Below are 18,035 nucleotides of genomic sequence, written 5' to 3'. Positions count from 1 at the left end.
CAGTGACTCCACTGGAAGGCACACGTGCACAGACAGTGGATAAGGATAAGATTGGGTTGTTTGCAATACGATACACAACCAGTCACCCCCACTGTGACTGAACACTTTAGTATCCAGCTTCATACATAAAGAATGGCTAGTTGGTGTTCCATGGGTCCACAGGATAGCTACAGATAAATGTTTACCTATCTTAAGAGTACCTCATACTGCTCCAGTGCAACATTTGGCAACACTGGGTGGGAATTCAATAGCACCATGGATTAATGACCATTGCAAGCTGGACTGAAAGTCCCCAGACAGTTACAATGATTAAATCCCACCTTTATATCTGGACTCGATTTGAACCCATATACCAAGGTTAGCCGATGCAAACTTCGTGCTCTCGCTACTGCCTGTATTTCCCCCCCCTCCGGCCACTGTCTTAGGCCAAACCAGACGGTTTGCAACCGCAGTGTGCTGACCCCGAGTTGAGGTTCCAGCCCCGTATTCTCTTCATCACAAAGACTTCCACCTACGTAACATTGCCCGCATTCAACCCTCCTCAGCCCATCTGTTGCTGAAACCCTCATCCATGCTTTAGTCACCTCCAGATTCAGATATTCCAAAGATCTTCTGAGGCTAACCTCCCATCCCCTACTCTCCGTAAACTTCACCACATCCAAAACTCTGCTGCCCGTAGCCTATCTCGCATCAAGTTCCATTTATCTGTCTTAGCTCCTGACTCTCAAAGCCTCAAATTTAAAATGGTCATTCTTGTGTTTAAATCCCTCCATGCCCTCACTTCTATCTCTGTAACCTCCCCCAGGACTACAACTCCTCTTTCTCCTCAAATTCCTATGAGTCCAGCCTCTTGTGCATCCCCTTCTTCCTTTGCCTCACCATTGCCAGCCATGTCTTTCGACACTTAGGCACCATAATCTGGAATTCCCTTCCTAACCTCCTGCCTCTCCACCTCCCTCTCCTCCTTTAAATCCACCTCTTTGATCAAATTTTTGGTCATCCCCCCTAATATCATCATCTTTGGCTTGTCATCTATTTTTCTTTCCTTACACCTCTGAGAACCTTTTTCCATGTTAAAGGTTCTATATAAATGCAGTTGTTGTTATGTTCTAATACACAGCAACACCCAAGCCCCTCAACATTTCTATAAATCAAAGTTTTAGTTACATTTCTTTACCAGTTTTATCCTGTCACAATACACAACCACAACAAAAATGGGTTTTCTTCAATTTTATTTTTTATAGAATGTGTCCAGGAAGGAATGTACAAACTTTCTATGAGAATTGTGATCACAGAGTATGTATAAACTGATATCAAACATTCCCAAACCATACACACACAGAATGCCAACAATAACTGTCAAAGAATTTCAACTGAGTTTCTAGTCAGACTCAAGAAGATTAATGATCTTGGATCCCTGTCAACCAGCTTTTTTTTTCATTGGTAACATTTTATCTGCACAGTAAATGCAAGAACACAAAAGTAAACATTTTAAACATCCTGCCCACAATGGCTGATAATTGTACATTAATTAAAATACCAATTCTTTAGATAATGCATCTATCCCCATACATTTATATTCATCATTTTAGAAAATGTACATAAAAATATCTTTTTTGTTGAAGTAGACTCAAACAATTTACAACATTAGAGACCTATGTACTTCGTATAAAGGGAATGTTTTAATTTGCAGAAGAAATACACAAAAAAGATATCAAGTGTAAAAAATAAATCATAAAATACAGGAGTTGAAATCGATTCACATATTGAATACCTGACTTATTTTAGAAGATCTATGTCAAGTGCAATATTTGTCTTTTGGGTCTATTCCACACCCTCAATTTGGAACTTCAGTAATACACTACTGCCACCTCTTACAGCATTTTTTATTGTCATCTTCAGATCTCAAACAAATTACTAGAAATAAAAATGTTGATGATTTATCTATCTAGCGCATTGATATTTATCTGCAGCGTATAAAATAGGAAAGAAATAAAATATAGCATTTATGCTAAGCTCTCAATTTATAGTATTCAATTAAACCAGAATAGAAATGACTCCACATAGAAAGATTCTTCTTTTTTTAATATATAAATGTGTGGTTTAACAACAAACAAAAGCAAAAAAATGGTTCTTTGTGAATAAATCTCTAGATATTCAATTAATTATGGCTTTTTTGCAACATGGCAAACATTGCAGCCCAAAGCAGACATCTCCTCACAGAGGAGGTTAAGGTTGTTGCAGTCCATTTTCTGCAGCCTCATACTAATTATATGGTAGCATGCATGTTGCATATTACAATTTATTTTGCTTTGTTTTACAGCACGCATATTTGGATTAAAATAATGAATATTTAGATGGATACGATTCAAAGGTCCAAAACATTTGCACTACTTTACTCTGTTTCTTTCTCAACAGCTCGGCTATCTTTGCGAATGATTGGCAATGGATGAGCTTCAGTATTGAAGACCCAGTGGTCCAGTGGAAGGAGGTCATCATCAGAGAATAGCAAATAAAGATACCTGGAGGCAAGCAACAAAGTTTCATAGTAAAACAGATAATAAAGGTAATGTAAGAACACAATGATTTTAATGAACAAAGGAGGACTTGGTTAGTATGTGAACAGTCACAGATAACATGATTGATGTGCAACACCTACACAGGACTTTAATGTTAACAAATTTTTTTAGATTCCTCCACAACTCTTAACAATGCTATTCCATGGTCAGAAGTTGTGAGCAACACTTATTTTTAAAAGTCTTTTTGAAGTCTAACATTGATCTTAGCTTGCCACTAATCTTCCAATTAAGAAACTTATAATTCCAAGTTTTTGAATCAAATGGTCATAGTTCCTCTTTTAGCAAATATTAGTTTGCCCTATTTGTCAGTTTTAACAGATTCACATCAATGGCAGCTCTGCACAATTCTGCTGTGGATGACTTTGTGCAACACAAATCCTTTAATGGCAATGGAAGAAAACCAAACAAATTATACTTGTAAGGAGTCTTTTTTCACCCTTCTCAAGTAGCTAAGTGGCACTTGACTGGTATAAGTAATGAATATTTCATTCATCCATCTGTGGAGTGTGCAAAACTTTTGCACTGTGGAAATGTAAATCTACCCACATTTATCTATCTATCTAATATTGCTGGTTACACATTGTAATTATTAATATTCAGTTGATTCACTTGAAAACAGTGGTTAAAATATACCCAACACTATTGATGGCAAGTTATCCCCCTTTGGGGAAAAATACTATTTTGTTCAGATATTTAATTGTTTATTCCAATGTGCTGTTTTCCCAAAAAAAAGCATTCTGGTCTAATAAGAAATAGTACCCTTCCTTTATATAACCAACACACCGGTCTTTTGATCATGCAATTTTTGTTTCTAGCCCCCCTTCCCTCTGCAGTTTTGCTTGAGTTTCTCATGAATGAACAATCCTTAACAAGTAAGTATTTGTGTTTAATAAACAATACATTACAACAGTGACTATGGCCTTGATATTAACCCCCCAACGTCTTGGGGGGGAGTGGCGGGTAAAATGTTTTAAATGGGAAACGCGACCCCAATCCCTCACGCATGAGCCCATTGCCGTTTTCACAGTGGTGTGTTTCAAGGCATGTGTCCCGTCGTGGAGAGACTTCATTAACATATTTAAATCAGGCTCCCACAGCGCAATTGGGAGCCTGGTTTAAATTTAACAGTTACTATGCGGGTTTCCCAGGGCTCAGGAAACAAGGCAGCAAAAGGGAGGCGGGAGCTGCCAGCTCAAGAAGGTAAGTACCTTTTACCAACACTTCTTGTGGGCCAGGAGGAACAGGAGTGCTCCCCCCACCCCCTCAAGGAAGCCTTAAGCCTCCTCTCTGCCGATCGTGCCTCTCTCCACCCACCTCTGCCGCAATCGCAGACTTTCCTCCACCACCACCGCCCTCCCACCCACCCCCTAAGCCCCGATCTCTCGCTCTCTCCCTCCTCCCGACTGCTGGGGACCAACCCCAAGGGTTCTTGCCCAGCAGCCAACCAGTCTCTCAATTTGGTCGGCTGCCAGGCAGGAAACAGAAAAATTATAATAAGGTCCTGCCGTTAAATTCAGCACACTTCCCATCCCCGGCCTTGCCTGGTTTTCCCCGCGCTATCGTGCTCCTCTGCACCCCCCCTGTAAATATCGGGGCCTATACTTCAAAAGTACATCATTGGCTGTAAAGCGCTTTGGGACATCCTGAGATTATGAAAGGCGCTATATAAATGCACTATATAAACGTCTGCTTTCTTTCATGGGACCAAGGCTTAAAGTAGCAATAAAAATGGGGGGAAAATGCCTTATTGCTTATTACTCTCATGTTTACTAATATTTCTGTTAAACATTATCCAAACAAAATATCCAAAGGGAGGATACAAGAAATTAAGCAGGGAAAGTTTAATCTTCTACTAAGTAGGACCAACGGAGATAGCCAAAAAATCTTTAAATACAGACATATCAAAACTGCTCAGAATACATTCCTTAAACATGTGTTCCACCCTGGCTTTGAAATGTACTACCTACTAGACAGTGGGACAGAGATTCTGATAGCTTATCATACATCTAACACCTGGGGATGCAAATTTGAAGGGAGTTGTAGAAGGCGGCTGGTGCAACCACTTAGTCGGTTTCTTTAACCACTTCAGTATTAAATCCCCAAATTCAAATATTTGGACTTAGACCTATCTATATACTCTGCTTTCCCAAATTCTGGATATTTTGCCCACAGTTAAAATTATATATGTGCTTTTTGAATCCTGGATGGAAAAAAGTGAAGAACTAGCAGGTAATAAACCACATTCTTCACCGCCTTGAATGGTGTAAACTCAAGTTCAAGTTCACGAGCTTGTCTCAATACATCACAAACTTTTCTTTGAAGGCATACAATCATGCGATAGCCTATTTGAGGGCCACACTTACAAATAGACCATGTTACTGAAGATGCTCTGAAAAAATGGTGAAATGTCACGTTTTACCTTTTATCCTCCTATCTTTTGACATTTTGTTCATTCAAACAATTCTGTAGCTAGGGTTACGTTACTATTTTTCCAACTAGTGGAGTGGAAGGTAGCAAATGTAACCCCGCTATTCAAGAAAGGAGGGAGAGAGAAAACAGGCAACTACGGGCCAGTTAGCCTAACATCAGTCGTTGGGAAAATACTCAAATCCATTATTAAGTGGTAACAGGGCACTGAGAAAATCATAATATAATTAGGCAGTCAAAACAGTTTTATGAAAGGGAAATTGTGTTTAACAAATCTATTAGAGTTTTTTGAGGATGTAACTAGCAGAGTAGATAAAGGGGAACCAATGGATGTAGTATATTTGGATTTTCTAAAGGCATTCGATAAGGTGCCACATAAAAGGTTATTACGCAAGATAAGGGTTCGTGGGGTTGGGGGTAACATATTAGTATGGATAGAGGATTGGTTAACGGACAGAAAAGAGAGTAGGGATAAACGGGTCATTTTCAGGTTGGCAGGCTGTAACTAGTGGAGTGCCGCAAGGATCGGTGCTTGGGCCTCAGCTATTTACAATCTATATTAATGAATTAGATGAAGGGACTGAGTGTAATGTATCCAAGTTTGCTGACAATACAAAGCTAAGTGGGAAAGTGAGCTGTGAAGAGAACACAGAGTCTGCGAAGAGATATGGACAGGTTAAGTGAGTGGGTAAGAAGGTGGCAGATGTATAATGTGGGGAAATGTGAGATTATTCACTTTAGTAGGAAGAGTAGAAAAACAGAAACTATTAAATGTTGGTGATCAGAGAGATTTGGGTGTCCTTGTACAAGGAACACAAAAAGTGAGCATGCAGGTACAGCAAGCAATTTGGAAGACAAATGGCATGTAGGCCTTTATTGCAAGGGGGTTGGAGTACAAAAGTAAGGAAGTCTTACTACAATTGTGCAGGGCTTTGGTGAGACCTCACCTGGAGTACTGTGTACAGTTTTGGTCTCCTTATCTAAGGAAGGATGTACTTGCCTTAGAGGCGGTGCAATGAAGGTTCACTAGATTGATTCCTGGAATGAGAGGGTTGTCCGATGAGGAAAGATTGACTAGAATGGGCCTATACTCTCTGGAGTTTAGAAGAATGAGAGGTGATCTCATTGAAACATACAAGATTCTGAGGGGGCTTGACAGGGTAGATGCTGAGAGGTTGTTTTCTCTGGCTAGAGAGTTCAGAACTCGGGAGTGTAGTTTCAGGATAAGGGGTCGGTCATTTAATACTGAGATGAGGAGGAATTTCTTCACTCATTTCTTCAGCTGCATCATCAATGACCTTCCCTCCATCTTAAGGTTAGAAGTAGGGATGTTTGCTAATGAATACACAGTGTTCGGCTCCATTCGCAACCCCTCAGATAATGAAGCAGTCTGTGCCCGCATGCAGCAAGACCTGGACAATATCCAGGCTTGGGCTGATAAGTGGCAAGTAACATTTGCACCAGACAAGTGCCAGGCAATGACCATCTCCAACAAGAGAATGTCTAACCACCTCCCCTTGACATTCAACAGCATTACCATTACCGAATTCCCCACCATCAACATCCTGGGGGGTCACCATTGACCAGAAACTTAACTGGATCAGCCACATAAATATGGCTACAAGAGCAGGTCAGAGGCTGGGCATTCTGGTGTGAGTGACTCACCTCCTGACTCCCCAAAGCCTTTCCACCATCTACAAGGCACAAATCAGGAGTGTGATGAAATACTCTCCACTTGCCTGGATGAGTGCAGCTGCAGCAACACTCAAGAAGCTCGACACCATCCAGGACAAAGCAGCCAGCTTGATTGGCACCCCATCCACCACCCTAAACATTCACTCCCTCCACCACCGGTGCACCGTGGCTGCAGCGTGTACCATCTACAAGATGCGCTGCAGCAACTTGCCAAGGCTTCTTCGACAGCATCTCCCAAACTCATGACCTCTATCTCCTAGAAGGACAAGGGCAGCAGGCAAATGGGAATACCACCACTTGCATGTTCCCCTTCAAGTCACACACCATCCTGACTTGAAAATATATCACTGTTCCTTCATCGTCCCTTGGTCAAAATCCTGGAACTCCCTACCTAATCGCTCTGTGGGAGTACCTTCACCATATGGACTGCAGCGATTCAAGAAGGCGGCTCACCACCACCTTCAGAAGTGCAATTACTGATGGGCAATAAATGCTGGCCTTGTCAGCGACATCCACATCCCATGAATGAATAAACAAAAAGAGGGTTGTGAATCTTCAGAATTCTCCAACCCAGAGGGCTGTGGATGCTGAATTGTTGAATATGTTCAAGGCTGAGATAGACAGATTTTTGGACTCTAGGGGAATCAAGGGATATAGGGATTGGGCAGGAAAGTGGAGTTGAGGTTGAAGATCAGCCATGATCTTAGTGAATGGTGGAACAGGCTCCAGGGGCTGTATGGTCAACTGCTGCGCTTATTTCTTATTTTCTTATGTTTTTCTTTTTGATGCATCTTCCAATTACTCTTTTTGTCTTTTCCACTTTCCCAAATCTATTCCTGTCCTCCACTTACATGCCTCCATTATATTCAATTAAATAATGGATAAGTTTCTGTCTATTTTTGTTTCCTAATTATTATGCTCACTGCATATGTGGCACGGAACTATATTTACCAAGAAGTTTCTAGGTTTGATCTTAGTTGGGAAGGTATTATTGTTGGAGTCTCCATCCTAAAGGCAGTGAAGCGGTTCAATTTACAAATGAGGACAAGATCAGGCTTGCTGGTGGAATAGTCTGGTAACAATCATGTATAGGCAGCTGCTACTTGGGGAAGGTACTAAATGGTGACTAATATCCATAGAAACATCTCTCAGCAAGGAATTTACAGCTACCTAGAAACAGGAATAGACCATTTAGCCCCTCGAGCCTGTTCCACCATTCAATTAGATCACAACTGATCTGTACCTCAATTCCATTTACCAACAAAAATCTATCAATCTCAGTCTTAAATTTCAATTGACCCAGCATCCACAGTCTTTTTGGGGAGAGAGTTACAGACCTCCACTACCCTTTGTGTGAAAATGCATCCTGATTTCACTCCTAAATGGTCTAGCTCTAATTTTAAGATTGTGCCCACTTGTTCTGGTTTCCCTCATCAGGGGAGCTACTTTCTCTGTAGCTATCCTATCGAATCCCTTTATCATTTGAAAGACTTTGATTAGATCACCCCTCACCCATCTAAACTCAAGGGAATGCCAATCACGTTTATGCAACCTGTCGTCATAATTTAACCCTTTATGCCCGGGTATCATTCTGGTGAATTTGGACTGTATCTCCTTCAAGGCCAATATATCTTTTCTGAGGTTCAGTGCCAAAAACTAAACACAGTACACTCCAGATGGGGTCTGACCAAGGCTCTGTACTACTGAAGCATCACTTCCACAGTTTTGTATTCCAACTCTCTTGAAATAAATTAGCCTTTTTGATTACTTTTTGTATCTGTGCACTAGCTTTTAGTAATCCATGCACATGGACACCCAAATCTCTTTGCTTCTCCGCAGCTCCTAGTCTCTCACAGTTAAGAAAATATTCCAGTTGTCTTTCTTAAATCCAAAGTGGATACCCTCACGCTTCCCCACATTGAACTCCATCTGCCATAATTTTTCCCACTCACTTAGTCTATGTCCCTTTGTAACTTCCTACTCCCATCTACACAACTTATTGTGCCTCCTAACTTGGTGTCATCTGCAAACTTGGATATACAACACTCTATTTCTTCATCCAAGTCATTAATAAATATGATGAAAAGCTGAGGTCCCAGTACAGATACCTAGGGAACACCACTTGTCACATCCCATCAATCAGAGAACGTTCCCTTTATCCCTACTGTGATCCCTACCTCCTAACCAACTACCAACCAATATCACAAGGCTACTTCCAATTCCATGCACTATCACTTTTGTTAATCTCTTGTGCGGAACTTTACCAAATGCCTTCTGTAAGTCCATATAGACAACATTCAAAGATATTCCCCTGTCTACCAGGTTAGTGACTGCCTCAAAGAATTCAACTAGATTAGTCAGACATGACCTACCTGTCACAAATTCATGCTGACTCTCTCTATGATTAGGTCATAATTGCCCAAGTGTTCAATTACTTTTGTCTCTGATGATAGTTTCCAGTAAATTCCCCACAGCTGATGTTAAACCGACAGGTCTGTGGTTACCTGGTTTCTTCCTTCTTAAATAATGGTGTGACATTTGCAATTTTCCAATCCAATGGCACATTTCCTGAATCTAGACAGCAGGGAAGCTTATGAGGAGATTTGATAGAGATGTTCAAAATCATGAACGGTTTCGCTAGACTAAATAAAGAGAAACTGTTTCCAGTGGCAGAAGGGATGGTAACCAGTGCACACAGATTTAAGGTGATTGGCAAAAGAATCAGAGGTGACGTGAAGAAACAATTGTTTTACGCAGGGGGTTGTGATGATCTGGAATGCACTGCCTGAAAGGTTAGTGGAAGCAGATTCAATCGTAACTTTCAAAAGGGAATTGGACAAATACTTGAAGGGAAAAAAAATACAAGGCTATGGAGAAAGAGCAGGGGAGTGGAATTAATTGGATAGCTCTTTCAAAGAGTCAGCACAGGCACGATGGGCTGAATGGCCTCCTTCTGTGCTGTAACTACTATGATCTGTAATTTGCTCATCTATTTGTTTTAATACTGAGTTCCAAACCATTTGCCTATGTTAAATCCCATTATTTTCTCCATTACCAATTTTTCTGCTTATATTAAATCTACCAAGTTCCTCCCCTTAACTTATTTTTAGGTTCCCTTGTATCTCTAACATTGTGTCCTGTTCCTCCATTGTGAAAACAGATACACAGTACTCATTTAACAATTCTTCCATTTTCTAATTGTCCATCGTAGTCTCGCCTGTATGTGTCTTTAATGGGCCCATATTCCCCGCTCTTTCTCAGCATATTTATAAAAACTTTTGCTGTTAGCTTTGATATCGCTTGCAAGGTTTTTTTTCCACATTCCCTTTTGATCCCTTTGTTGCTTTTTATAGGTCTCCCACTTTTTCTTGTATTTGTGTAAGCCTTTTCTTTTAGCTTAATATTGTCTCTTACTTCATTTAAATGGCAGATGGAGTATAATGTGGGGAAATGTGAAATTGTCCACTTTGGTAAGAAGAATGGAAAAGCAGAATATTTTTTAAAAGGTGAGAGACTAGTAAATGTTGGTAATCAGAGGGATTTGGGTGTCCTTGTATATGAATCACAAAAAGTTAACTTGCAGGTACAAGCAAGCAATTAGGAAAGCAAATGGTATGTTAGCCTTTATTGCAATGGGGTTGGAGTATAAGAGTAAGTAAGTCTTGCTGCAATTATATACACCACACTTGAGTACTGTGTACAGTTTTGGTCTCCTTTCCTAAGGAATGATAATAGTTGCGTTAGAGGCAGTTCAACAAAGGTTCACTAGATTGATTCCTGGGAGAAGAGGGTAGTCCTATGAGGAGAGAGAGAGTAGAATGGGCCTATATTCTCTGGAGTTTAGAAGAATGGGAGGTGATCTCATTGAAACATATAAAATTCTTAGAGGGCTTGACAGGGTAGATGCTGAGAGGCTGTTTCCCCTGGCTGGAGAGTCCAGAACTAGGGGTCATAGTCACAGAATAAGGAATCGGCCATTTAGGATTGAGATGAGGAAAAATTTCTTCACTCAGAGGGTTGTGAATCTTTGGAATTCTGTACCTGAGAGGGCTACGGATGCTCAGTCATTGAGTATATTCAAGACTGAGATCGATAGATTTTTGGACACGATGGGAATCAAGGGATATGGGGATAGGGTGGGAAAGTGGAGTTGAGGTAGATGATCAGCCATGATCTTATTGAATGGCGGAGCAGGCTCAAGCGGCTGTATGGCTTACTCCTGCTCCTATTTCTTATATTCTTATTTGTTGACCATAACTGCTTAACTACGCAAGTGGGGCTTTTGCCTTTTAGGGATATGCACTGGCTTTGTATCATACCAAATACTTCTTTGAATGCCTCCTTTTTTGTAGGTTAATAGTTCAGCCCAGTTCACTGTGGTCAATTCATTTCTAATCCCATTGAAGTTGACCTTACTTAAATTTACAACCTTGATTTAAGACTCTCTTCTCTTTCTCAAACCTAATATCAAATTCAATCATATTATGGTCACTATTTGCAAGATGTCCCTTACTGCCAGATTGTTAATTAATTCTGGTTTGTTACTCATCACTAAATAATTGTAAGGCCCGTTCTTGTGTCGGTTCTAAAACGTATTGTTCTGGAAAACTGTCCTGAATACACTCTAGAAATTCGCTGCTTTTACAACTTGTGTTGTTCTGCTTCTCCCAGTTTACGTGAAAATGAAATTCTCCCATTATAACCACATTGTTTTTGCTACATTCCCTGATCTCCATATTTATACATCCCCACTACATCACTATCAAGAGGTCTGTAGACAACTCCTGGCTGTCTTGTATCCTTTGCTGTGTCTTAACTGTATCCATACTGTTTCTACTGCTTGATCACCGTTACTGAAACCCATGTTTTATGCTCGTCAACTTCATTTTAGATTTTCTGTCATGCACATATGGATGACAGAAAATCTAATCTAGGATGACAATAGTCTACAGACAAGTATCGGTCACTGTCATATCAGGCCCTTTTGTTATGGAAAGACGCAGAAACAGGAACTGTAATTAGGCTGAGGAGGGTAAATAATTCAAAAATACCAAAATCCTCCAGAAAACTAAACAATGAAATTAATTATTCAGATTCGATTCATACAGCTTCAGTCATTATGATGAAGAAAAAGATAACAGATGAAAGTGGCCATCTGAGAATTTTGCTAGATACATTTGTGTGAAAGAATTCTGTAATTTATACGTAAGCACTTTTAATTGAGTCTGATTGTAGTTGAACTGCTTATTATAATACATGAAAAGCTTTTCCTGCTTTTACACCCACTGAACTAGGTTAGAATAATTACCTGACATATTAGATGATAATAAATTACAGAACATCCACTAGAGTTTTATTCTTTCCACAGCTTGACTTCTAAATATAATTAGGATGTCTTTCACCATTCAGAATTAGAGACTGGCTTTTGGCCCAACATTGCTCTTTTTAAAAAAATTATAAACCCTCTTTTTAGATCTTACTATATATATCCAATTGTCAGTGCTACAAATGGTACTTAGGCATTTCGAAAGAACAGTGGCACTAAATTAATGAGTTTTCTCCTTCTACTTTTATACTTACTTTAGAGTTTCTGCCAGGAAGAAACTCTGCTGCACATCGTCATGAGTTGGTTGGCTGGAATAAACGTCTCTAATCCCAGAATATCCAGCAGCTACTCTACAGGTCTTCTCTAGTGCCTAATTTGGGGGAAAAAAACTGTTTAATTGATTACTCTTGACAAAAAATGTTTGCTACATCAGTTTACCAACAAAAAAAATTACATCAAATTCAAAGCTCTTTTCAATTTCAGGACTCTCAGCATTAACATACTGAAGATTCACAGCAAATACCCCAATTTATTAAGTTAATATATTGCTTACACAAAAATAAATTTTCTTTGTGCAGAACCATTTTTATTTATTGCAATGTAATTAAATTGATCAAAACTTCATTTTGACTGATACAACACACAATAAAATGCTTTATTTAAGGCATAATTTATGGGGGATCACTTTACTATTCATACCGTTCATTTAAAAACTGAGTACATTCATACTTTGTGAACATATAGGCAACATTTAGTTGCTTAAGCCAAGTGTCCTTTTTTTGTTAAAACTGAAATTAGAGGGAAATAAATAGTGCTGCGTGTTAAAATATGGTCCATTCGTCTTGGGGAACTGGGGTTGAACACAACCAAGATTGATGGATGAAGGGCATGTCTCTGCCAGCTGCAAAGGACCTACATGACATGAGTTTAAATCCAGTTCCTGGTGTGAAAAGTCTATGGCAATCTAAGTAAAATGGGTTACAACAATGGCTGGTGTAGGAAATTAAAACAATTAGTCTGGTGCAATAGCTGCTATTCTGCATTAAGGTATATTATTGGGGCAAAGTGGAGAGAGCTTTACCCAGCAACCCATCTGTGAGTAGTTAACACCAGCACCAGGATCAAAAAGCAGAAATGTGTTCCAGTTCTAGCACCAATTTCCTTTTTGTTAATTAGCTAAAAAATTAAACAAAAACAATGCTAGTAACAGCCCCAGGCAACTTGGTTAATAATATGTGCAAATATATCCATGGAAAGAATTGAGAGCCAATTTCACAAATGTGTGCTCCCGGTGGGAAGCCTCACCCACTGAGAATGCACATGGGGAAGCCATGAGCCGCTCCCCATCATTTAATTAAAATGAATGTCAGAAAATAGTGCATTTGTCATTTCTTGATGTGCACTCCCAGCAGTAAACTCTCTGCTCTAACATAAACCTATACTATTTTTAATAGATAACTGTTCATGTTTTAATATAACTTATTTCCTCATAAGTATCACATAAATTAATACATTATAGTTTGTCAATTAAATGAATAACTTTACCTAGAAAATCTTGCTGTGTGTTCAATTATCTTTGGTCAGTACTTCTCATACTTAGACTATTAAGTTGATGGTACTACAGTGATGAAGACAATTAACCCACATATCAGTCAAAGGAAGGGTGGGACTGATTAGGGACAATAAAGGAGATCTTATGTGGAGGTAGAGGGCATGGCTGAGGTACTAAATGAAAACTTTGCATCGGTCTTCACTAGAGAAGAGGATGCTGTCATTATAGCAGTAAAGAAGGAGGTAGTAGAGATGTTGGATAGGATGAAGATAAATAAAGAGGAGGTACTTAAAAGATTGGCACTACTCAGAGGAAAAGTTACCCAGTCCAGATGGGATACATCCTGGGTTACTAAGGGAGTAAGGGTGGAAATTGCAGAGGCTCTGGCCACAATCTTCCAATCCTCTTTAGATATGGGGACAGTGCCAGAGGACTGGAGGATTGCAAATGTTACACCCCTGTTCAAAAAAGGGGAGAGGGATAAACCCGGCAACTACAGGCCAGTCAGCTTGACGTCAGTGGTGGGGAAACTTTTAGAAACAATAATCTGGGTCAAAATTAATTGGCACTTGCAAAAGTATGGGCTAATGAGAGTCAGCATGGATTTGTTAAAGGCAAATTGTGTTTCTCCAACTTGATTGAGTTCTTTGATGAAGAGGAGAGGGTTGATGAGGGTGCTGTGGTTGATGTGTATATGGACTTTCAAAAGGCATTTGATAAAGTACCACATAATACACTTGTTAGCAAAATTAAAGCCCATGGGATTAAAGGGACAGTGGTAATGTGGATACAAAATTGGCTAAGGGTCAGAAAGCAGAGTAGTGGTGAATGGTTGTTTTTCATACTGGAGGGAAGTATACAGTGGTGTTCCCCAGGGGTCAGTATTAGGACCACTGCTCTTTTTAATATATATTAACGACCTAGATTTGGGTATAGAGGGTATAATTTCAAGTTTACAGATAGCATGAAACTCAGAAATGTAGTAAGCAATATGGAAGATAGTAACAGACTTCAGGAGGACATAGACAGACTGGTGAAATGAGCAGACACATGGCAGATGAAAATTAACACACAGAAGTGTGAAGTGATACATTTTGGTAGGAAGAACGAGGAGAGGCAATATAAATTGAAGGGAGTGCAGGAACAGAGAGGCTTGGGGGTATATTTGCACAAATCTTTGAAGGTGAGAGGACAAATTGAGAAGGCTGTTAAAAAAGTATTTGGGATCCTGGGCTTTATTAATAGAGACAGAGTACAAAAGCAAGGAAGTTATGCCAAACCTTTATAAAACACTGGCTTGGCCTCAGCTGGGCACCACACTTTAGGAAGGATGTCAAGGCCTTAGAGAGGGTGCAGAAGAGATTTACTAGAATGGTACCAGGGATGAGGGACTTCAGTTATGTGGAGAGATTCGAGAAGCTGGGTTGTTCTGCTTAGAACAGAGAAGGTTAAGGGGAGATTTGATAGAGGTGTTCAAAATCGTGAATGGTTTTGACAGAGTAAATAAGGATCAGTAACCAGAGGACACAGATTTAAGGTGATTGGCAAAAGAGGAAACATCTTTTTACGCAGCGAGTTGTAATAATCTGGAATGCACTGCCTGAAAGGGTGGTGGAAGCAGATTCATTCGTAACTTTCAAAAGGGAATTGGATAAATACATAGAAACATAGAAAGTAGGAGCAAGAGTAGGCCATTCAGCCCTTTGGGCCAGCTCCGCCATTCAAAATGATCATGGCTGATCGTCTAACTCAGTTCCCTGTTCCCGCTTTTTCCCCATATCCCTTGATCCCTTTAGCATTAAGAAATATATCTATCTCCTTCTTGAATACATCTAATGACTTGGCCTCCACTGCCTTCTGTGGTAGAGAATTCCACTGGTTCACCACCCTCTGAGTGAAGAAATTTCTCCTCATCTCGGTTCTAAATGGTATACCCCGTATCCTGAGACTGTGACCCCTGGTTCTGGACTCCCCAATCATCGGGAACGTCCTCTCCACATCTAGTCCTGTTAGAATTTTATATGTTTCGATTAGATCACCTCTCATTCTTCTAAACTCTAGTGAATATATGCCGAGTCGACCCAATCTCTCCTCATACATCAGTCCTGCCATCCCAGGAATCAGTCTGGTAAACCTTTGTTGCACTCCCTCCATGGCAAGGACATCCTTCCTCAGATAAGGAGACCAAAACTGCACACAATACTCCAGATGTGGTCTCACCAAGGCCCTGTATAACTGCAGCATGTACTTGAAATGAAAAAAAATTACAGGGCTATGGGGAAAGAGCAGGGGAATCAGATTAATCGGATAGCTCCACCAAAGAGCCGCTCAGGCATGATGGGCCGAATGGCCTCCTCTAGTGCTGTACCTATTATGATACTTTGATATTTTGGAACTGCTGAGTTTGAGGCAACGAATGGCTCCTGTACAGCCAAAAATACTCATCTATCACAGAAGCTACTCTCAGCAATTTAGATAACACACTAATTATACTTCATTCATATTTATTTGTAAACTCGGATTCTAAGTTAGTTGACCATTTTTAAACAATTCACATTAACCGAGACTCGTCCATTATAATTTTGGATATACATTATTTAACTGGCTATGACACTTACTTTATAGTAAGTAAGTGATAATCATGGGGTATTTTAATATCACAGACATGACTGTGGACAAAAGAAGGATTAAAGTACAAGCAATTGCACGAGTAGTATACAACTGTTTTTTAGCACAATATGTGAAGCAGAGTAGTAGGCCGGGTGTTCTATTAGATTTAGCACTTAGTCAACCATTAATGATTAGTCACTTGCATCCAGGTTAACATATGGGTTCCAGTGAATTGCAGTGAAGACTAAGGCCAAAATGTCAATACAGAAGTGCGAGACTGGCGTATGGTATTCAGACACAGCCCTCAACATGGAGCGGCATCCCATTGGCACTATCAGGCAACCAGCTGACACCCACCCCCGTTCAACCACCCAATAGTTAATTGTCTATTTGTCTAAAGGATATGAAATGGACTATCTTTCTAAAAAAAATAGCAAAACCAAGACTACAATACCTGAATAAGAAGTTCAAAATGCTATTAGACATGCAGTAGTTGCATAATGAAATCTACAATAGCCAACAATCATTTGGCAAACTCATGGGGGCTGTTGTGAGCGCAATGGGAGTACTTACTTGACTCCATTGGCACACTGACCCTCAGGGATTTTGGATCTTGAACCTTTCTTTTAAAAAAAAAAGTAGTTCATGGCCTGGAGGTTCAGTAAGGGAAAAAATCCTTCTGCCGCTCCATGTTGAGGGCTGTGTCTGAATACCATACGCCAGTCTCGCACTTCTGTATTGACATTTTGGCCTTAGTCTTCACTGCAATTCACTAGAACCCATATGTTAACCTGGATGCAAGTGACTAATCATTAATGGTTGACTAAGTGCTAAATCTAATAGAACACCTGGCCTACTACACTAGAAAGCAATGGCTTCAACTCAGGTTCCCTTTTGCCTGACCAGGAACCATAAATTTCCACACGTTGCTGTTAACAACTCTCTGATCAGTACATACTAATTAACCTGAGCAAATTACTCCTTTGAATTTTGGAGAGGGCTTGAAAAATGCAGGGCATATTCTTCTTTTCTTCTCTCTATTTCCCTATTCATATAACACAACAAGATGAGGTCCACTCATCCAAAAATGGATGAGAGCGAGCTCTAACTAGCATTTCCAACAGTATTAGGGTGGTAATGGCTTTAAGCGACTACTGGGGGACAGAAAGACAGAATGGAGAGTGAAAACCTTTTAATAAAGATAGCAGAACTACCTCTGGAATGGCTTACTGCTAAGCAACACTTAATTGTAATGAAGAAAGTAAAAGAAAAAAAAAATCATTATTTGGGATGTGTGAACAACGTCCAATTTAAATCATACGCGAGGTGCAGATACATAATCAACAAAGACATTAAGGTGAATGGGAGACTGGTAATACACTGATGACAACATGGTGATTGCAAGATTAGCAGAAGGCTTACAATTGATGGTATATAATCGATAAAGCAACAAGAGCCTGGAATATGGATTAAAAATCAATGGCAAGAAAGTGAAAACAATGGTCATCAAACAAAACCAAAGTGCTGCATCATGTAAAAGATGCATCATAGGATATGTGCATAAGCTGGATGCAGTGCATGATTAAGGAACAGGTGCTCAACTTGGCAGGATTAGGAAAAGGGCAGTTGAAATCATAGTCCAAAGAAATACCCAAAAAGATAACATTTGAGAATCATGGGGATGGTTAATGTTTAAATTGTTGATATAAGAAATGAAACAAAAAAGAGCTAGAGGACAAAGGGAAGGCAGAGATGCACACAGCTTAATGACATCAAGATGGTCAACCAGATTGTACAACTGGATCGGAAGGTTTGCCATTAAAGCTGCCAAACCTCTAAATCAGAG

At 39.9% G+C, this 18,035-nt stretch overlaps 1 protein-coding gene across 1 annotated transcript in view; it reads right to left on the bottom strand.

Annotated features, from left to right (window-relative positions):
• Window positions 1-1,215: 1,215 nt before the first annotated feature.
• Window positions 1,216-18,035, bottom strand: part of man1a1 (mannosidase, alpha, class 1A, member 1) — a 427,764-nt gene continuing 410,944 nt past the window's right edge. Inside the window, exons 11-12 of the mRNA XM_067984671.1 lie at window positions 12,282-12,397; window positions 1,216-2,522 (exon numbers count right to left, since the gene is read on the bottom strand). Coding sequence (XP_067840772.1) covers window positions 2,396-2,522; window positions 12,282-12,397 — 243 coding nt within the window. The 3' untranslated portion in view covers window positions 1,216-2,395. The remainder of the gene's footprint in view (window positions 2,523-12,281; window positions 12,398-18,035) is intronic.

This window comes from Heptranchias perlo, chromosome 5, assembly GCF_035084215.1.
Source record: "Heptranchias perlo isolate sHepPer1 chromosome 5, sHepPer1.hap1, whole genome shotgun sequence".
NCBI lineage: Eukaryota > Metazoa > Chordata > Chondrichthyes > Hexanchiformes > Hexanchidae > Heptranchias > Heptranchias perlo.
This window is presented reverse-complemented; position numbering and strand designations above follow the sequence as displayed.